Source organism: Alligator mississippiensis, chromosome 10, assembly GCF_030867095.1.
Source record: "Alligator mississippiensis isolate rAllMis1 chromosome 10, rAllMis1, whole genome shotgun sequence".
Lineage (NCBI taxonomy): Eukaryota > Metazoa > Chordata > Crocodylia > Alligatoridae > Alligator > Alligator mississippiensis.
The window spans coordinates 47,995,908-48,018,918 of NC_081833.1; the positions used below are offsets into that span (position 1 = coordinate 47,995,908).

A 23,011-nucleotide genomic window follows, 5' to 3' on the forward strand; every position below is an offset into this window, starting at 1 on the left:
CCAGAAGTGGTGACAATTGCTTTTGGGCCCAGAGGTGTATCAAATGTTCATGACTGTGTTACAGATTTTGATTGCTTTAAGGTGATTCTTAGATACCAAAAACAGCTTCTTCTTAATCTCTACAGATATGTTATGATAAATTGTTTTGGAGGGAAAGGAGGGAAGCAGGGAGATTTTAGGGACAAGATAATGCGTCTAATACCCCCTAAAATATCTATGAATGCAGACAGATGTAAAGGAAGGTGGTTAAGTAACTTAAGTATTTAATTTAATCTTCTAAACTGAACTGTATTTCTACACAACCCCTCCAAGGTTGCAAATTAGTTATGGGGATGAAAACAAAGGGGGAACTCTTAATCCACCACTTCCAGACTAATGAATCACTGTGCAGAAATCTAACCACGATAGGTGGTCCCTATGGGTGCTGACAAACATGGAAAAAAACAAACAAACAGTACTTTACCGGAAGAGGAATCACATCAGTTTGACTGAATAAGCTGACTGAATCAGCTATTAGATAAAAGTGCCAAAAAGCCCCACTGAAGAGCGTGAGCTATACAGATGCTGGAGAGCTAGGTCAAACAGATGTGATTCCTTTTCTGGGCATGAGTTGTGCTCAGTGCAGGGGTACACCAAGCTAAAAGTAAAGCACTGTGTTTTCCCCCCATGTTTGTTAGCAGCCTGTGTATCACGTCAAAAGGAAGGAAATTAAGGGCAAAACAGCTTCAGGATAATTTCTTCACCAGTTTTTAGAAATTATGTTTTAGTGAATGGCCTATAAGCCTGTTGAATCCTTTGTTCTCTAGAGACCTGGTCCTGCAAGGTGCTGTGCACTCAGTTCTCACTGTTGAAAATGAGATTTGATGGCTCTCAGCAGTTCATTGAATTAAATCCTAGGTGCTTCTCACAAAAGCAATGACAGCCAAAGCAGAAATGTTTAAGCAAGGCTATAACTCAGTTACCAGCTGCTCTGTACAAAAAAATGGACAATGGAACAATGAAGAGAGAAGGCATTTCAAAACTAAGCTTATTTTAAACACTTATATTTTACCTGTGGACCCACCATGTATCCCCCAAGAAATGGACATAGAAATTACATTCTGTCTATTAAAACTCTACCTTCACATATGCTGCAAACTGCTGTTGCATTTATCCTGGGTACAGATGTCTAAGTTTGCTGTCCTAAAATAAATTCAAAAAATGTTTTCTGCATAAGAGGTAATAACAGTTTATCTCAAGATATTGAAAATACACATGTACAATTATCTCAGCATCACTGAATAACAATGGCAGAAAAACAGCAGTGCATCAGCCACTCATCAGACCCTGATTAGAGGGGTAATGTGTATACATGCCAATTTTGGGATATTTTGTTCCAGGACATACACAGGCACAACTCTGGACATTTTTTTGTGGCTATAGGGAACAGAAATAAGAGGGCCTCAAGATGAAGCAGAGGAAATTAAAGTTGGAGATAAGGAGAAACTTTTTGGCTATGAGGATGGTCAAGTATTGGAACAGGCTACTTAGAGAAGTTTTAGAATCTCCACCATGGAAATTTTCAGAAGTAGGCTAGGCAGACACTTGGCAAGGATGATTGTGTCTTGACCAGGTGGCTGGATTAGAGGTGAGATCCCTTTAGCCCTATTTTCCTATGATCCCATGAACTTACACAGGGAACAAATGCAATATGTGTTCTTAGACATACTGTTTCTGTTGCCAGGCTGGTATAAATGGCGCTTACAAAATAACACTTAAGAACACACATTGGCAAGGACTTTCTGATAGGGCTGTGTGAAATTTCAGCAGCTGTTTCATTTTAGAGGTAATTCAGCGTATTTTGGCACCCGAAACACCAAATTCAAAATGCAACAGGAGACTCCGAAACATCTCCGAAACAAAACAAAGCTATCCAAAATGTTTCAGAAATATTTTGGATGTTTGGAATGTTTCGGAGGCACCCCCTGGAAATAACCCAGCACATCTCCACAGCCCTCCTTTTGAAGTGTGGAGAGGCTGGGGCCAGGCTGGGGATGGAGCCGGGCAGGGTAGCCATGGGGGCTTGTTTGGTGGCTCCCCCTGCCAGGGCAGAGGCAGGCACAGCTGGAGGAGGCATGGGAGAAAACCCCCATGGTCCAACCCCATCCCCCGCTCAGCCCCAGCCTTGTGGCACTTAAAAAAAAAATAAAAAAAAGCCCCACACTCACTGCTTGTAGCAGTGGCAATCAGGGCCTCTGAGGGCTTGTGGTAGAGCCCCTGCCCCCCTGCAGCTGCCCGAATCAGTGCCAAAACAGCATTGAAACTCCAAAACTGATTCAGATGAATCAAAACAGAACAGTGATCTGAAACAAAACAGAACAGTCATCTGAAACACCAAAACGAATCACTTTCCTCTGAAATGGCCGAATCCAAAACCGAAACGAAACATAACTGTTTTGCACAGCCCTACTTTCTGGGCAATTGAGTCCAGTCCCCTGTATTGACAGGCCACAATTTACCCAGTGTATCCCTAAAATTGCTACTTCAAAACCTCACACACAGTAGCAAGGTACTATACCAGAAATATGCAGAACATGCCACAGGCAAAAGCAGGAGAGAAAAGGGAGCTGTGAATGTCCTGCCACTGCAATGCAGAGAAGTACCTAGCTAACATATGTTGAAAGAATTCTAGAAAGAAAATGATGCCTATGCTACAGGGGAAGGGAAACTGTGTACAGTCCACACCAATCTTAGTAGTGGAAAAATTCTTTCCTGACCCCAAATCTGGCCATCTCTATGTTCTTGGACTCAAGAGCAAAACTCTCTAACCAGCAATTTACAGATTCTAAGATCCAGCATACTGAGCTTATAGTATTTTGGATAGAAAAAAGGTTTTGTGTTAAAATATTTCTTTAAAATATTAATTGCTGTTTAATCCATTGTTATATTTGTTACATAAATGCATCAGGTTGTCATACTAAAAAAATCTTTTTTGTAAAACACTGTTGAAGCACTGAGAGTGCAGCTGTACTTGAGAATTGCACTTCTTGGCTACTTAAGGATATAGGCTTGATTCTTTCACATGAGTTTTACACTGGCATAACTGAATGGACTTCACTGGTGTTATTCTTTATTTATATCTATCTAAGCAAGTGGAGAATCAATCCCACAATTTTTCATTACATTTCTCAAACACTAGGAATTCACTAAAACTGCTTACTTTGCTTTTGTTATTGTGTGTGTGTGTGTGTGTGTATCTATATATAAATACATACATACATACATACATACATACATACATACACACACACACACACACACACACAATTTTATAAGAAAAGCAAAAATTTAGAGCACTTAAATCTCTGCAGTTCATTTTTTTTCTCTTGAGGGAAGGATGTTGGTTGTCTAGTGCAGCTTCATCAGACTACAGACTGATGTGTACTTGCAAGAAATTTCTATTAGTTATTCTTTCCTTTCAGGTACCTAAGCTGCTAACGCAATTTAACTTTAATTCCATCTGACTTCAATTGTGTTCAAATTACAGTAAAAAGGAAGAAGACAACAAGCTGTAAATATGAAAAGAGACAGAAAATCATTGAGAATCATGCCTTTATGAATATTTGATGAAGAAAGGTTAGATCTAGTGCTGGTAAATTACAAGAAATTATGTCCATCATGTGACTCTGTCAGCAAAGGTTAATACAAATGGGTTTGAATTTAGTTGAGATGACAACGAGGATTAAAAAAGATTTGTCCTGTCCTCACTGCAATTAGTTTTTCTTCTATTATTAGTGTAACAGAGTTTATCATTAGGATTATGGTAACAGAACTACTACTCAGTGAAATCATTTTGTTTTCCATAATACTGTGGCAGTTTTCAATAAATTTTTCATCTAGACTATTCTAATACTTAATTTTGCATTTGCTGAGAGACGAATATAGTCATTAACCCCTCTGTTACTGTAATGTATTTAAATTCTACTGAGCAGAATTTTTGGCCTAATCTTATATCCCTTGTAGGCTGTGACCCCATTGGTGAATCTGGGCCCCATATTTCACCAGTGTTATAACACCACCAGTGGTAGCAATGGTAGAGGCTGTAGTCTAGACAGGATAACATGCCTGTATAATTTGGTGGGTTAGACAATACAGTGATGACATCTGAATCCCTTTGACAGGGAAGCCTTAACTACTTCTAGCTCCAGCAGAGAATTACAAATCTGAAATTTGCCAGCCTTTGCCAAAGAAGTCAGGAAAAAATACAAAGGCTTAGTCACTCTCAAGGAAAAGTTGCCTACATATGTACAAAAGAAATTTTAATTATTTGAAGAGAACAAATGGTGAAAGGAAAAGCATAAAGGCTTTGTGCATTGCTCTCCTCAAGATGGGAAAATTCTAAATGAAATCTCTCTATTTGGTTGGTACAGACTCTTTCACTTGTGCATATCAACATGAGGACCCACTGTTATGGGAGTATTAAGAAAGCAAGTACTTAAAACATAGGCCAAATGGCAGGAATGGCACTCAGTTCTGCTGCTGAACAGTGCTTGAAAGTAATTCATAGTATAGCAACAATATTATTTTTTATACTTATGTTATTAGATATAACATAACACATTCTAAGCAGAGTATAACATTTTATACTACATTTTCCAGTTTCTTAAAATCATAGATGAGACAATTTTTTACATTTTGCTGTTATAAGGGCTCCAAATTTTGCTCATCCATCTTTAGTTTCATAGATAAATATAAACTGAACTTAACACTTTCAGAGATTTCAAGGATATTCAGTAGACATTGTGGAATTTTATTCCCAACAAAATACCTTTAAAGGGAATACACATGTATAATCCAGTGCAACAGATGTGCAAATATGAAGACTCGGAAGCCTCAAGCATCCTAAAGTCTTAGCTGAAGTGCAGATGCTGATAAATCACTGGAAAGGGTTAAAAATGACTGGCAAATGACTAACTGGAATTGGCATGCATGGCACAATTTAATTGCAGGGAGTCATACTTTGGTGATGTCCACTGAGAGTTGCTTCTACAATCGCACACACTTCTTCCACACTTACAGCCATGTGAAAAAAGGAAATTTAACACATCAGGGAGCTTCCTAGATTATCAGATCATCTAATCAATACCACTGACAATACTTCTGCTTAAAAGCACTGGGGTTAGTCATAAAGTTAGATACAAAAACAGACATTCAGGGCCTTTACCAATATACTACCTTTGCCCTGCTCCTTCTACTTCATGCCCGAGAGGCACATGGTTTCCTTTCCTGAGTTCTTCCACCTAACTGGTTTCTACTTGCCTACTTGAAAAAAATGCACCTTTTATAGTGAATTGTGACCCAAGAAAGAAAAAGCCTAATGCCATGGCCATGGTCTCTGAGGCATAAGAAACAGTGATTCAGGTCATACCACTGCTACCCTGCTGCAGCCATCTCATCAACTGCTTAGATCAGATTTGTGTAAATCTCAGCAATGTGCTCAACATTACGGGACTCAGTGGGATACAAATGGCTTCTTCATGTACTAAGCTTGCTCACAGAGATTTGAGTTACCTGTGGAGTAACTTTCCCACTCTGTGACATACACCTGGCAGTCTTGAAAGACATCATGACAAATTTCAACTCGCCAGATTTAACGCTCTAAAAAGCACCCAGATTTTATTGCTCAAGTGAAGTTAACTCTGAAAGACAGAAAGACAAGGATGCATATGTCTCAAAATTCCTCAGACAGCATCAGGGAGATAAAAGTGCAATCTAAAAAAACATTAAATTCATACCATATTCAACACTGCAAGTTTGACTGTTGTTCCTTTGTAGTGGCAATGGGTATTATCATCCAAAAAATGGCTAGATCCACCTATCCTGAAAAGAAACATCACTTAGCACAAGTGTACTACATAGGAGTCATGGCAACTTTTAAACACGTAGCTGCTCTAAAGAATCATAAAGCAGTACACCAACAACAGTTATAAAAAATGCAAAAGCTATTACCTAAAATATGCAAACATTCCAGAGAAAGAATATCCAAGTGTGTCACAGGGCAGGTGAAAGTTTTTTGTCAAATCATTACTGATATGATGTCTGCTTAGCTATGAGACTAAGCAGTCTGTGGGAATAATTCTTTCCTTTACCTCTATGATGCAATCAATGGAAAACAGGTTATCTTAAGGACATGTTCCACATTCTATTGCAAGATGAGCCACTGGATTTAAAAACTGTTAAAAATGTGAATATTGTTTTATGATTTCTTAAAATGTCACCTTTCAAAGGCTATTAAGTTAACCCACAGAGACAGGGCTCGTTAAGTAAAAGAATACACTTTTTACAATGCTATCAAAGTAGAAGAGAAAAAGTGTAGGCTTTCAGCTTTAAGGAAAACATAATTAGATCAGAGATTTTGCTTGCAAAGAAATTAACTTATGGTTAATTAATGAAAGTAACCTTAAACAGGGGGCATATTGCCAGCAAACAGGACACTATAATATATGGGTAGAAAATAATAAGCTGCTTTCAAGGAACCAGGGCACAGCAGCCTAGAAAAGAAATTTGAGTAGGATACTACTTGCAAATTTGATCTCAATTCTTAAGATGACCAGATAAGTCTTATCTGCAATAAAGTCTTTTACAAGCTTCCCTCCCCCCTGTAATCTTCTGTTCAATTTAGATACTAGGTTTAATTGACTGTTGATGAAGCAACAGTTATTAAATAAAATTGGTAATAAAATCTAGGCTATAGTTATAAAAGTTACCATAATATATCTAACTTATGTCCTTATGTCTACAGAAACTAGAGGTTTTTGCTGCTTTCATAATTTGCCTCTTATTTCAAGGATTTGTTTTTTGTATTGCCATCAATTCACATTAAGAGTACTGAGGTCTTACTCAGTATTATCCTTCCATATTCTTTTTGGTCATCCAAAAGGTCAAGCACCATGAAAATGAGAATGCCTACTTGGTTGTTTTTCTATCCCCTAGCTAAATGCCTTAACCATGAGGTCTTTTGAATGTCATATTCACTATTATTTGTTCTTCACAAAAGTTCCCCAGTTTCTTAAAGCTTCTTCTCCATGTGCCATCTCTTTAACAAGCCTAAATGTTTCTCTCACTACTTTATCTTTGAAGGTATTTAGCTGGTTTTATGCCTTCTCAGTAAAAGTCCAGGCCTTACATGCAAATGAAATGCTAGTCCTTTTACTTGTCTCATGTATCTGCAATTTGGTCTTTCTTATTAGTTGTCTGGAACAAAAAATTCTGAAGAGAAAAGTAACATGCAAACAAGGATTTTTGCTCTGCATAGATGACTTAATTTTTCCCTTGCCAAATTGTTAGTAGTAACTAATGTTTTCTAGATATTTAAACAATCTGCCAGTCTAGGGACAGACATTACACATAAACCTGTTTAAGTGATCAGAAACTGGTTTAAACTTGTAACAGAACAGATGTTCAGTGCACATAGACCAGTTTGAAAATGGCAGAAAGTGGTTTGAAATAAAGCTGGTTGAATGTAGTATGAGACTTAACTGATTTGCCTCAAACTGGTTTATGCAATGTCTGTCTCAGACCCCTTGCTGATTGGAGCTAATCAACAGGTAGCACAATGTCCTTCTTTGAAGGAGCTGTTTAAGACCTCCATTAGTTAATGGAGAGAGACTTTGTTTTCTTAATGGATTGATAAACACTGAGTTAGGGGTGATAAACATTCCCTGCTGGGCTGCTTGGGAGGGGGGTGAATAATCAGAGTGTTCTGCTGGGGTCTGGCCATGACCCTCCTCAGCTCAGCCCTGTGGAAGCATAAGGAGGGCTGCTATAGCACCCCCCAGCTTCTAGCCTGAGCCACTGCAGGCATGTGCCTGCATTTCTGGAATGTCTGTCCAGTTACAAAAATGATTTAGCCTTGCCAGATTAGACTAAACTGCAAAGATTGAATCAATTCAGGGTCAGGCTTTTTGAATATTTGTCCCTAGCCCTAATGACTGTCAATTGTTTGGTCTAAACCTGGCCAAGATCCAAACAGCAATTTACAAACATATGCTTGTTTTGTTCCCCCTCTGTTAGGTCCCATTTGCCTTTGCTTTCAAGACTGTATCTTTTCTCCTATAATACAGACAGGTCATCAGACAAAATAGACAAATGTACATATCTTCCAATTTAAAAGCAGAGGGGAAGCTGCTGCTTGGGGAGCACACAGCAATCATTATAGTCTACCTGTTACATTTGCAGGGATCTGTAGTGATACAAGTTAGCTAAATCGCCTTGAATCTTGAATCTATTTTCTCCACCAGGCTATGCAAGTATTTTTTTGTCTATATTCTTCAACATGAAATGGATTCCAATTTTGAAGGAATGAAATCTTGACTGCATGTCAATCCTCAATCACCTTCCTCCAGTCTTCATCAAACCATCCTTTGCTTTTCATTATTTCTGGAATTATTCCTATAATTTCTTTTGCAGTTCCTTTACTGTATCCTGACACTTTCCCACTTACACCTGCTGTACAATAATCTTTCAAAGCCTCACACTTTTTCCACATTTTTCTGGTATTCCTGTTTACATTTTGTATTCTTCAAAAATTCCATATTGTATCTGTAACTCATCTCTTTCATTCAGTCCTTTATCAATTATGGCCAGTTCCTTAGCTAAGGGAAAAAATTACTTGAAATTGGAAATGTGAACTGTTTTGAGCTTATATAGACCACGAGACCTCCAATAATGTGATGGATCAACTAGAGAAATGTTATATGTACATTACATGGCTGGGAAATGGGTCTCAGAAAATTAGCAAATCTATATTGTTTTATAGTGAAGAAAGACTTCAAGTTATGAAATGGGAAGAGGTTTTATGGTAACACCATGACATGGTTTCAGCACCTATTGACACTACATGCTATCTAAGGATAATGGAAAATAGTTCAGTATTAACTTCAGTGCCTGTGGTCCATTAAGGGACCAGAAAATGAAGTAATTGAAAGAATACATAACAGTTTTCAAAGTATGACATCAAAACTGACCTATGTAAATGAAATATTAATTTAGGAAAGCAAGACATGTAGAAACCAACTATATGGAGCAAGAGGGGTAAAAGCATGAGGTAATTTTCACCACTTGTATGATATGGTTGTGACTTGGGTGACTATATTGAAGAGCAATTGTAAGCACAAGATTTGCCATGATAAAATACTGAACTAAACAGATGAGTCATAGAGACCATAACACGATAAAAAATGAATTAGACATTTGGGATTGATGATTTTTAAAAACTCAGAATTCTAATTCTTCAAAAATGTAGTTAGAGGGAGTTTCAATATAAACTAGTTTGGTGGAAAACTCAATAGATTTATCTTTAAGGTTAAAATGAAATTAAGAAAATTAAAGCAAGTCACATGAATAACTTGATGCCAACTGTACAATTTAAAAGCCATACCGACTCGGTCCTGTAAAGTGTTGAGTAATACAGGCCCTGATCCAGAAAGGCAAATAAGAATGCGTTCAACTTTTAAACTACGTGGAATTCAACAGAACCACTCATGCTCCTAAAATTAAAAATATGCTCACATGATAGAAGCTCAAGTGGTCAGTAGTATGTGGAAAGAAATCCATATATAATTTTACTGCAACTTTATATAGCGCAAGGATTGTGACTTTTTCTGTCCTTGGAAAGGCTTCAGAAAATTATGGGTGCTACTCGTAAACAATAAAAATAGTCTTTTTGCAGAGACATGACAAAGAATCAGCAAAACTTATTTTCTGTTTTATTTTCCTAAAGTAAAATGAAATCAAAGTAATATGACCTAGTCATATACAGCTGAAGATAGGGAGGCAAATAATTCCAGCTCTGTGGATGGATGGACGATAAAGGTGCTATTCTACAAATCTGCTGGCTTTATCACTGGCTGTCAGAGTTTGTTAATATCAAAGGGCCATATTGTACCACCAATTTTTAAGCAGAACATCTTATTGATTTCAAGAGGAACATCTTTAAAACCTATGCAGGTGTGGCTTCATATTCAATAGTTCAAAAAGAAATGGGACATTTATATGCTGAGTTTTGACGGATCTGGAGCTGGTGACTATCACAGATATGACTAGATTGGATGAACCATGTCTGCTAGACTGGAGTATGACAATTCCTATGATACATAGGGATCTATGCTCCTACAGAGTTTTTCACTTGACTCTCTCACTAGTGTTATCACTCAATAGTGTTTCCCATGTACATTTATGAAAGAATAGATGTCCCACTTCACAGCTTATGTGAATTAGTGAAGTTAATATGGAGAACCAAATGTCTTAGAGTTTAATAATGTTATTCCACATATGACTGACTTTTCTTTCATGAAGAAAATTAATTTAACCCCATCTATTATGTGAGGTAATTATTAGCTGATTTTGGCCATTTGTGTTCTACATAGATGCTTACAGTGAACTTTTTGATGAGAGAAATATTATGCTACTCATTATACTAGAACCATGCTTCTGGATCCACCCATGCCTCCATACCAGATCTGAAAAATGCTGGGTCTGGATTGGATCAAATGCCAGATACACACCATGAGCCCTCTTAAGTTGTTATTCTAATTAAATTCATGCTGTAGCTTAACTGAAGTGCTGCAACATGAGAGATGCTTCAGGCAGAAATGCTTTTAAATGTGAAAACTATAAAATACTAATTAAAACCTGCCCCAAACATGGCTTTGCTCCAGTTTTACACCTGTGTCACACCACTGATTTAATGATGCTTCACCCACTTGGAGTAACTCTGTAAAGCCAGGCCAACTGTTTGTATGATAAATTCTCAATATGGAATGGAATTTGACAGAGAGCCTGTCTTTCAGATACAGGCACATATATGCACATGCTGCAGGAAAAAGGTTACTCTTTAGTGTTGAGCCAAATGATGGCGTTGTCTCTATTGTGCTATACACTGAGGATACCCATCATGTTCTCTCAGCTACCATTAAATGGATTTTCTATACCCTTTTGGGGGACGTTAAGTCAGAGACAGTTGATGTAGTTTTTATAGTAACCTCTTATGGAATACTGTAAAAACAGAAACAGAAACATAGAAACATATTCATTTTTAATGACAACATCTCTCTACTTATGTAAAATAGGATATCTGACCTTATGTACCCAGGGATATTTTAAAAGCCAACTGTTCACCTCCATTGGGATGTGTAGTAGAGTAGAGTACTTCAACAATAATGGACAATAGAAACTTTCTTATGTTGCAAATAAAAATGTTGACTTGCTTCCAACTTCCCAAAGCAGGACAGGAGGGAGGGTGGAAGGGGAGAAACCAAACCTTTATTGATATAAACCAGGACATAGTGGCTTAAGGTTTCCCAACCATTAACATTATAATTAGGAAACATGAGTTTTTGCTCCAATTGTGGGTTTCTCACAACATCCTGCCTTAACAGGATCTCCTGAAACTTTTGACTACTTTAAGCACAAATTGTTCTTCCAAAGGGATGTTGACTTTTGTGGTCTATTAAGCAAGCAATACATAAGTCATATGATGACGCAAGTGCTGCAGGCCAAACTATATAAATCAGTTCCTTTTCCCCATGGATTTTGTTCAAGTGTACTCATTGTAATAAGACAAGATTAACAGTAGACTTCAGTGTTTGAACAACTACTGTCCAAGCAACAAAGACAATTCAGACAAGTTTGTTTGTAGGTGCACTACCAGGTGAGATGCCAACTGTTATCCTCCAGTGAGTAGAATAGTTGCAGAGGAAAAAAAAACACAGCCAAGTACATTCTTTGCATTGCTTTAAGTCCCCAAAGTGGGAGTTAAAATGCACTTTCATGCCACTTCCAGCTTTTTTTGACTCAATAGGACCAGTGATTATCAACATTTTTAGACTTAGGACACCTTCATGAGATTCGAGAATCCCTACATAAATGTTGGGAATTGAGCAGCACCCTATTTCAAAAACTAACTTACTTATTACAGTGATAATCTTCTTGCAGAAAGTCTAAACAGTGGGAGTGGGGCAATGACCTGGCAAGGAGGGGCCTGAGCCTGCACTTATCTGTTTATCTCCTCACACCTGGCTTATCTCTTCACACCTCCCGGCACCCTTCTAAGGATCTTGCAGCACTCCCAGGTGCCCTGGTATCCTGGCTGAGAATCACTGGCCTAGATCCTCTCCCACAAAGAAACATATAGGACAGTGAAACGGCCCAGAAAGGGACAAAGAAATAATTTACTGTACTTTGGCAGGAGCATAGTGCATACCGCATCATATTAGAGAGATAGAGATAAGCTGCCTTTTTAGCATCATATCAGCCTTCATTTGGATCTTAGAAACAGCTCTGAACAAGAGTGTGGAATTAAGAGGACTGAGTTCTCTAGAGAAAGTTATTACACTCCCAAGCTGTATTTATTTTCTACTGCCCTCCCTTATGGTGCAGGTCCGTCCCCACCTGTTTAGGAGGTTCAGAGGCAGTTAGTGTAGCCTTGGCCAGAAGCTCCAAAGAAGTCATGCTGCTGAATGCAGTCATCTTGAATGTTATACATGAGTTTGGCTGAGGGGACAACCTTCCAACAAAAATATGATGGAGAAATCTCCATATGACAACAGAGATTTTTTGTGCCCTTTTCTTTGCTTTTTCCTATTACAGGGGGCAACTCAGCCATTAAGATATCTGTTCAGAATTAGGGCCAAATTAACTAATGAGTATAAGCACACCCAACTGACTTCAGGGAAAGTACAATCACTTATACCAGCGATGAATTTGGGCCATGGAGTCTTACCACCAGCATTTATGGAATAGCTTTCTTGGTCAGTTTTCTGTGAACATGCTAAATAAAAAGTTTCATAAATCTGAGTAAATCTCTACAGTACATGCCTGACATGGGAGATAATTTGAATTTCTATTTGATGAATACATAACGTTCACATTAAGCTATGACTATACTGCAGTTCCTCCAGTTCAAGTTAGCTTAGGTGCTGACAGAAGTTTAGGCATAGCAGTACATAGCTCAACTGGGACTACCTGCCTTAGTATTTCTTACTTTCTCAGATTTTGTGGTCTGTGCTGATGTTACAGGCACAATACCAGTTGTATCTAGTATAGACTTATCCAAGATATATCCCATTAGCTGCTATTATTGGAAACATTTCAATAAGCTCTAGTATATTATTGCAAAAATTATATTACACTTTAAATTTAAATGGACAGGGCCTCGTATTAGCATTCCTTGTATCAGTCTTCCTTCTTAAATATATCACAAGTCCTATTTTACAACTTTCCCATTTACTTTGATCAGAATTATACAAAGGTGGAGTAGTATACAGGAATTAGTTTAAGGATTCTAAAAAATTCAAAGGGCATTTTTTTGTTTTAGTGAAAAATACCGTTAATATACAAATCTGATTGATTGTATACCTTCTTTAAACATCAAGTCAAAAAGGATTACCTTGTTTGGCTTATTGAAAAGTTGTTTTTTTTCCATTTATACTTCAAAATATTTCAGACAGTTGGGTCAGTTTCAGTAACATTTCCTTCTAAAAGTCTATTTTGAGTCAACATTACATAAAGATACATGAATCCATATATTTTTTATAGGGTTGAAGTAAGTCACCTTGTATAAAAAGGAGAAGCTTGTCATCACACCCATAATTAGCATATTGCGCATTGTTAAAATGGCAAAATATTTCTGTATATTCCAATTAATTAAATCATATACTGGCAAATATTTTACCCAAGAGATACAAACTTTAAAAATAAACTCTTCCCATTTGGAAACTCATCCTTTGTTTAGCAATTCAAAGAATATTTTTAAAAGAGATTTTAATTGCTCAGTTGATCAGTGCCTGAATCTCAATAATCAAAATAATAAAAATGGGTTGGTTGCTTTTTGCAAATTGTAACAAAATATAGACAGTGTTCACTTCTTTTAGGACTGCTAAGAGAGTCATTTAATCCACATTCCTTTTCTTAATCAAACATATTTTAAAGTTTTTTCTATAGAAAAATATAAAATAGAAAGAATATAAAAAATATAAAATAATATAGAATTCCATTGAAATCAGTATAATGATTTCTATAATGTATCTTCCATGTTCCATCTTTAATGGACTTCACAAACAGTAGGCCAAATAGCATATGTTTTTAAGCTTGGGAGCATTCCCATTAACTACTAATGTGAGTAACGAGGATAGAATTTGGTCCCTTAAAACAGTTGCTGGGGAATTTGCAGTGAAAAGCTTTTTGTTGAAATCTGAAAGTTTACAAGACAGGATATAGTTCAAAGAATTTATCATTAAAAAACAGACAGGAATTTCAGAATTGCTGAAACCTCATATTATGATATTTCCTAATTAAAAAAAAATCATTTTTTATTATATAGCAACATGTTGCCTTGAAATGTACACTAGTTATTTAAAAAAAAAGAAAGCAAAATATAAATGAAATGTTTTGAATTTTTTGAATGTACAATATTTCAGTTGACCTAGATCAAAATGTTTTTGATGACCATTTTCAAGATTTGGACTTTCTGCCCCAATTCAGGATAGGATAAGATTTTCAAGATTTTGAAAAAATATTTCCTGGGAAGCTCTAATCTTTATAATAGCCTTATGTTTATTGTTATCTACTTTTACAACATACTGAAACTGAGCCCAGGAGATATGAAAAGACTCACTCAAGGCTAGAGATAAAGTCTGTCAGATTAGAAACTGTGGCGTCCTGATTTCCAATATTCTGCTTAAAATACATTTCTCTCTTTCTTACATACATAAATAAGCATTGCTGGTTAAGATGTCTTCAATGCAATCCAAAGGTGTGATTATAGCTCATGTAGACATAACCAAAGGATTTTTAAATTATCAAGATCATTTATAAATAATAGTGTAGCAACCGCAGCACTGGGTTCAGGTTAGGCTAGCAGAATGAGGCTAGCAGAATGAGTATTTATTGAGCGTTCTTGCTACAACGTATAATCACATCTCTGGATTGCAACATCGACCCTTGCCCTAGTCTAGTCAGACCCTCTGCGGGTGAACAAAGACGGGTAACATAAGAATCTTGCTTTGCACCAGGCCAACCACTTCTTAAGATTCCCATCACTCAATCTAATATCCTAAACAGCAGAATAAATTATACCATCACACGGGTGTGAGAAAGATTTGAAAAACAGAACAAAAAACCCTGACAAACAGGACTGAAAATCATTCATGTTTACAAATATAAACCAAAAAGCCCTACCATGCATGCAGTGGTCAGAATACTCATAGGCCGTGGAACAGGGTGGCCCACCTGAGCCACGGCCTGACCAACTTGTAGTATAATTATATAACCCACAAATGCACAATTGTCATTCCAGTTAAAACTGTATAGCTATTTTTTTAACTGCATAGCTATCTAAATTAACGTGCTAAAAGTTGGTTGGGCCATGGCCTGGGTGGCCCACCCGTTCCGCAGCCTATGAGAATATTGTTGATTGGATTCATTTCCTGGGATCCTTACAAAAGTCTTAAAAGAACAAAGTGACATACAGTTTTTGTCAGGTATATGTATATATAAATTCTTGGTCATGTAGCAGTTTCATGAAGGTGAGACTGCCAGATGCAGATATGCTAAATCAAGTTTTATAAACCCCCATCCTCTGCATTATTTTTAAATATGGAAAACAAAATACAATAGCGTAGAAATAAAATATGCAGGTTATCTGTGTTAATTTGCTGCACTGACTTGCAACCCTTAAATTTTACCATACAAATGCAAAGCACAACTTTCTAACATTCCCTAGTAAGCAGCTGCTTTATGAATAACTGGAAGAAAACCTTTATGCTTGGTCACACCACCAGCAGCAGACAACTGGCTTTTCTCATGTAATACAGGGAACTGCAGCCAGTGCTTCATTAAAGCACAAGACACTTTGGCAGACATGGATACTGAACATTGCTTACTGTTCACATCTGTGGGTAAATGACAGCAGGCTGAAACTGTTGCCTTCCACTAAAGAGCAAGTACATGATCCAGCGCAGTTAATCAATAAGATAATGGAATGAATCAATAACAAAGATTTTTAAGAGGTCTTAATTAAACAAACACTTGCAGATACAAATGATGTCTTCAATCTATTGATAGTAGCAGGGTGAGGGGTTAAACACGAACAAAGCCATCAACTTTATTTTGCTGGCATCTATTTCACTAAACAGCCAAATAGCTTCTTGGCCTTTGAGTTGGCCGATTAATTGTGTCCCTATTCAATTTCATACAGTACAAGGAAATCGTTTATAATAAAAAAAATAATTACTGAACAGGTCAAGATGTAACAATGAAAAATAGTTAAAAGCATCGGCACCCAGCATTATTTTCTCTCTGTGAAAGGTTCTGAATACCTGGATATGAGGGAATGGGTCAGCTGACAAAAAGCATTTCCAGCTATGAAGTATAGAATTAGAATAATTAAAAAACACCTAAACTGATGGATCCCATTAATGCAACGGAATTCTCAGTGGGCCTTCTACACAAACATGTTTAATCAATATTTTTGATCCCCCCCAATGGTTTTGCACCCTGCACTGTTTTAAAGAGACATCAATCTGTGATGTCAGCATTCATCTAATGACCCTTCAGAAATCAATGTCGAAGATGGCGCTGTATGTCTATGCACCCAATTTGTCCATTCTCCAAGGGATGCTGGATAAAAGTAAAACATCATAATAGCAGTAAACACGGACTATTGCCATTGTACCTGACTTTGAGGATGCTAGCCAGAGAGGAAGAAGGAATACAGGTGATTTTAGACATAGTCTTGATACAGTAAAGGTTGAGGGAAGAATGGGGATGACTGAGAAGTTTCTATGCAGACAGAGAACAATTAATGGGAAATGGGTGGCTCCGTTTAAAGCATTCGTCAAAAGCTTTTTTTGAACAGTTCTGCACCAAAACTACATAAGCAGAATACTGTTCTTATAAAATTAATATAATCAGATGTGGAAGATTAACATCATCAGGATACCAAGAATATCCTTTTCATTATATATTTCTTGTGTCACCATTGCTAGTCTCAGTATTTATTTCCTAACAGTGTTCTAGTCGACATTTGACAGTTAGCGTTTTCTCTTCCTTTTGTAGTTATTCAGCAGGGATAGCCATTTAGTTTCACTGAATTGGTGGAAACTTTTAGTTTTTTATTGTTAGCATTTATACTCGACTCATCTTCACCCCACAAGATTCCTTGAATCTGATGTTTTGACATAATGTCAAATGGAGAGTGGAAGTTTAAGTTTGCTTCCTTCTCTCAGCTTTTGTAATAAACTGACCTATATGGCTGCTATTAGGTTGGGCTGCCTCTAGGTTGTAACTCGAGGTGACAGGTACACTCTAGCACATGGGCTGTCTTGTAATCTTTTTATTCACAGCAACTCCATCTATTCTCTCCATTCAGAGTATTTACTTGCTGGTAGCATGTAATAGTTAGGCAGGCCTTAGACAGTTCACAGATGTATGTGGGCAAATTAGTTGTTGCAGGGTGCTTGTCTACCTCCATTCATCTCATACTTTCAAGTGTTCCAATTGCCAGACTTCCTTCCAATTAAATTATGAATACAGGGGCCAATCCTACCCTCCGTTCTTGCCTTAACTCATACTGAATTCAACAAGGGAGTTTTGTCTGAACTGGGCGTCTAGAATCTGGTCTGAAAGTATCATGATTTCTCTTTTCTTGACTGTCATATTTCAAATATTCAGTATTCTGCAAAATGTTCAACATCTTTTATCAAGATACAGAGGTTCACTGTAAAGCCAATTAACAAAACTTTATTTTCTGAACTTCATGTGTCCCGGTTTCAAATGAGTAAGATGTTCCATACATAAAAATTATGAAATAAATGCTGGTTTCCATTTGATATATCAGAAACTGGATGGTATACTTGAACTGATCTTCAGCGCATCCATTCATTGTATTTCAGATATTATACAGATACATAAGTCAGTACAACTTCTATAGAAATACTAGTGCCACAGAACACATCACCTTTAATTCTGCAAGGATAATATTTTGGTTGTTACTGGTATTCTGTTTTTCTATAAGTAGCACTAGAGGATTGGACCTGGGAGTAGTGAGGTGTCACAGTTTGTGCATGACTGTGTGTTTTTTAAAAAAAAATATCTTAACATATGGTAGGGCTTTGAAGTGTCCTAATGATTTAGGAGCAGAATCCTATTGATTTTCACTGTTTTCATTGTTTTACAATACTGAGCTATATTTCACTTAGAATGAGAAGAAGCATCTTCACAGTCACTGACAGCTGCCAACTGATTCTTCATAACTGGTCTTGCAATACAAGTTTGACCATGTTTAACACAAAGAAAGAAGTAATAACTTAAGAGTTACCCAGTACCTCACACACATGGGCAGAGAAATCTTTCCTAACCCTTGCATCAAGCACCTTACTCACTGTAGCATGCATTGATTATCATGTTCAAATGATCGTGTTTTTGAAAAAACTTAAGCGTGAGGACTTGATTCACTAGAGGTGCATGGTAAGGTGTTTCTTATTTGCTTCCTTCTAAACAACTGGATGTAGAAAGGTTGACCAATGGTCTCATAAATTATGAAACATTCTATTTTCTTAAATTCAAGTTGAGTAAAATGAATAAGGTCTGTTGTTACTGGGTAAAAAAAATGTCTCTAATTGATAAAAGGTGCTACATTTATATAGTTCCTTTTATCCCAAAGGATGTTAAAAGTACTTGGTAAACTTAAATTGATAAACATTCTGAGCCAGATCCCAGGCGGCTGTAAATTGGCGTAACTAAATTGCGCTCAGTAGGGAAACATTGATTTATATCAAGTTAGCATCCAACCCACTATTGGTACATTCCTTGCCTTGCTGGCTCAGTCCCTTTCCATACTCAGTCAAGATAATTCATTTCCATTGCAGTTTTCAATGTGAGAGGATACAGAGCCACAGGTTATAATTAGAAAGAGTATGAACCATTATTGAGGTAAAATACAGCAGTCTTTGTTTTGGTTTTGTTTTTGTTTTTACATGGATCAACAGCGGCATGCAACGGGTTAGAAAAAGTAAAGAACAATATTATACAGTTGCAGCCCAAAGGAAAATTTCTCAAATTTATTTCCTAATTGAAATTTTTTCACCAAAAAGCTTCTCTAAATAATTCCTGGTCGATAGATTATGCACAAAGAAGTCACTGGAGGATTTTAATACAGGGCATAAGAGCTCTTTTGGTTAATTTTGATATGTAAGATGGGTTGCTTTTGTTCCCTTATTGGAAGTTTTCATGCAAATACTTGCACTTACACTTTTAAAATTTACATTCTATGATCACCAAAACATGCATCTAAAATGAAGCATTTCCACAAACACTTCATCCAGTAAATGCATTTATGGGAATATTTGTTGAGAGGCCAAAAGGTGCCTGAGCACATTCAAAATGAAACCATTCAATCATTCAAATAAATATTTGCAGAAAACGTTCGTCAGTATTCATCCAATTCTAGTGCTCATTCAAATTGAAATTTACCCAGTAGCTCCTATTTTACAAACAGCGTGACATGACCTTTAATGACTACACATCTCATTCAAAAAGAACACCTCTGACAGTACGCTGTCCCCTGGTATCTTCCTAGGATATTCAAGGGAAGGATACACACCACAAATAACCCACTCTGCTCCAGGCAGGACTGAGATGCCCCCAGAAGGTCTCCCAAGAACTGAGTCCTTAGCTTAGGAGAGCTGTGCAAAGCAAATCTAGACTGTGTCATATTAAATAAGTTGTCATTCCAATGCGTGTGATTCATATTCTTACTATTAAAATCAAAATGACACTCTAGCCAGATACAGCACATGAGCTACAGTTTTCGGAAGCATGTTATGAATACAATCTAAAATCAATAACAAGAAACAATTACTGCATCTGAATACCATTTGGGTGAAATAGCCTGATGGTGGAGATGGAGAACATGAGTTATATGTCAATAGCTGTAACAAAGTATTCTACATCTTTTGCACAGAGAGGTTGAGTAAATATCAATAGAGCAATTCCTATTGTAAGCAATAAAAATGATAAAATCAAAATTATAAAATAAAAAGTTAGCACTGTGATTGAACTCTCTTTGATCTCGATAATACTGTGGTTTGAACTGGAGAAAACTGTTATTCCCAGTCTTTTAAGTCTAAAGTCCCTAGGTCACAGTAAAGCTGGCTAAATTTGCAGAGTTCTGAGTAAAGAAAACCAAAGGCAGGGAAAAATGGCATGCAAATACTGTACCACAGAAATTCATAAACAAAAGTATTTATGCCCTCCAGCAGGAGGGACCACATATCTACTGCACCTGCTAGTCCTGTGCACTGTCAAGAAACCTTATAATAGTCCACAATGTTTTGCATACTGCCAGCACTGTTTAGTTAATGGTAGACAGCGAAGTATTTCACATTTGTCCATGAAAAAGATAAATTAAGAAGGGAATATTCCACTCTTGCCAAAAACTATATGAAAACATCAAGTCCCAGTAATTTAAAAAATATATATATGCAAAATGGGTAAAACTGTGAGTGACAGCCCATCTGCAAGATTCTGTTTGTAGTTCTGACCTGCATTTAAACACAGGGCTGCTTAGCCTTTTGAACACCTTAAAGTTGGTTCCCTTGTTTGCATTTCATAGAAACTACTATTGAAAGTAAACAAGAACCTTTGGTGAATTATTTAGCATACAAATAAACCAGCAAAGAAGGCTAAGTAGGCCAATATGAACTAACTGGATTGAAATATTCATCTGTAAATAACTCTTCAATCTGCTGCTTTCACGTACAAATACTACATGGAACATTAGACACAACTAGCTTCTAGGGATATTTAGGCTCACTGGAGAGCAATTTTAATGTCTACTGGCATCTGTGGGTAGTGATATGGACTGACTGTTAATATAACCAACATAAAATTTATGTGAACACTCACTGCAATAGCAACACACTGTCAGACAGCTGGTGGTTGATGCGTAGCACATGCGGATTTTATATGCACTGCGTAAACTAACCTTTGCAATAAAGATTTAGCAGGTTTATTAGTTTAGGAAATCGCTATAATTAAGGATAATTCATAATTGCCGCTTATCCACTCTACAGCAATAGCTAGCTTAATTTAGGCTCCATTTCTTTGAGCCATAAATAAGTGTGCTGCTATCTTCTGCACAGATGTGGCATTCAACCTGTTCAAGTTGGTTGGTTTCTGCTTGTGTTTTAATCAAAAGAATTAGTAGATAAGCCCATAAAACGCAGTGTGCTTGAAATAAATTAGCAAAAAATGCATATTGGAAGTTTTGAAACTCTACTAAGTAGCTGCTCTTTTTTGGGTAGAATACAAAAAATACTCCAAATTCCTGAAGGACTATACTACTCATTCACACATCTGGCCTGAGATATAGCAACAGATCAACATAGTTAATAAGGGGGAAAAGAAATATGACTGTGACCTTTGTGTATTTATTTCTTTTCCACTATGCCTGTTATTGAAGGTTTGACCCTAGGGAGTATTGCTAGCAATACTATGACTTTGTTACTTACTTTCACCATCCAAGTTTTCTTTGCAGAAGGACGTGTACTGTATCTTGTTACTTTAATGCCCATTAATAATTCATGTAAAATAATTCTTCTGCCCCTACTGCTTATTCAGTAGAAAACACACTTTCCAGATTTTAGCCACCACAGGCTCTAACTGGATGGAAACATTGAAGACCTCTCTAGCTATATAGCCACAGAGGCTGTTTCCATTCCTTTTCTTTCCCTTCCCTTCAATAAGAAGATAAAATCTTGATTTAGACATTCCATTTTACTCATGATTGCCCATCCACAGAAACAGTTATGCCATGCCCTAATCACCTTCCTTACTATCCTCCACCCATGCCAGAGTCTCTCTGTGTTGTAGGCCTCTTTGACAAACAAAAGAATACCATCAGGTTGAGTAAAGAACTTAGCTTGGCCAACAAGACCAATAGTGTGTGCTATCCATCGAAAAACCAAGAGCTTCTGTATGTTTTCATGACAGGGGGTTCTATGTCAAGTAATGATCTTGGTACATGGTGCACTAGTCTTTCCGCAAGATGTGGAAAGTGAACAGGCATCAAGCAACTGAGTTATTAGTTCAGCAGCAATGGAGCACAGCTGATAGAAGACTGGGAATGAAAAGTGTGTGTGTTTGGTGTGGGTGATGATACAGGCCTTTATGCCACCAATAAACTTCCCTGAATGCATAAAATTGGGTTGTGGTAGACATTCACAGCTAGTGAAACAACAGGCTGCCCATACTATAATTCAGCCACAGCTACAGGCCCTCCATGGACATTTTGCTAAATGAGACTTGCCTGAGATGGCTATCTTACTACTGCATGCTGCTATTGGGGCCCTGCTACATGTTCAAATTCAAGCTGGATAGAAACCAGCTACAGAGTTGTTACATATTGTCAAGCACTAATTTTGTAGCTTGTTGGCTCTTTTTATACCTGGACAGTCATTTTTATGGTATGACAATGACTTTGCATGTGTGGCCAGTCTAAATTTCTTGTGCGATTAACCAGTTAATTGCATAATACATGTAACATAGCAGGAACCTTAGTAAAGCCTATCACAGCTGATATATCAAATGAGCTATTCCTACACTAATATTCTGTACGTTTACTATTCCTCACTAGCTGTGAGCCATCCACTTCCCATGGAATATGATTATGGACATATACAACTGAGATAGGATGATTTGAGGTTTGACAAATGAAGCTGCTGAGTGGTAAGCACTGCTGTTTGCACAGACAGTACCCTTTAAAACAAGAGCATCTTGAAATTTTTCACAAGGCCACACAAGTATGAGGCAGAACCAGACCTGCCAATCCCTAATCTTCCTCCTATTCTATCACAATAGCAGTAATGTTTCCCCTTTACTGGCTGGATGACCTATATGTGGGAACATCTGAAACCCACCCCCAGGAAATCTAGCCTCCAGGCAAGCAGCTAATGGACACACCTTGACAGAAGGA

At 37.1% G+C, this 23,011-nt stretch overlaps 1 protein-coding gene across 7 annotated transcripts in view; it reads right to left on the reverse strand.

The window, feature by feature from the left end:
* FTO (FTO alpha-ketoglutarate dependent dioxygenase) overlaps positions 1–23,011 on the reverse strand; it is a 420,744-nt gene that overhangs the window by 30,493 nt on the left and 367,240 nt on the right. Inside the window, exons 10-11 of one of the 7 annotated variants that reach the window (XR_009455260.1) lie at positions 5,775–5,859; positions 5,551–5,678 (exon numbers count right to left, since the gene is read on the reverse strand). The exons of 4 other annotated variants lie outside the window; for them this stretch is intronic. Coding sequence is in view for 2 of the 3 variants with exons in the window: in XM_059713787.1 (XP_059569770.1) it covers positions 5,775–5,859 (85 nt within the window). In the remaining variant the exon portion in view is untranslated. Of the gene's footprint in view, positions 1–5,550; positions 5,679–5,774; positions 5,860–23,011 lie in introns of those variants that run through there. 2 more of the 7 variants (XM_059713787.1, XM_019497464.2) reach the window with 2 other exon arrangements.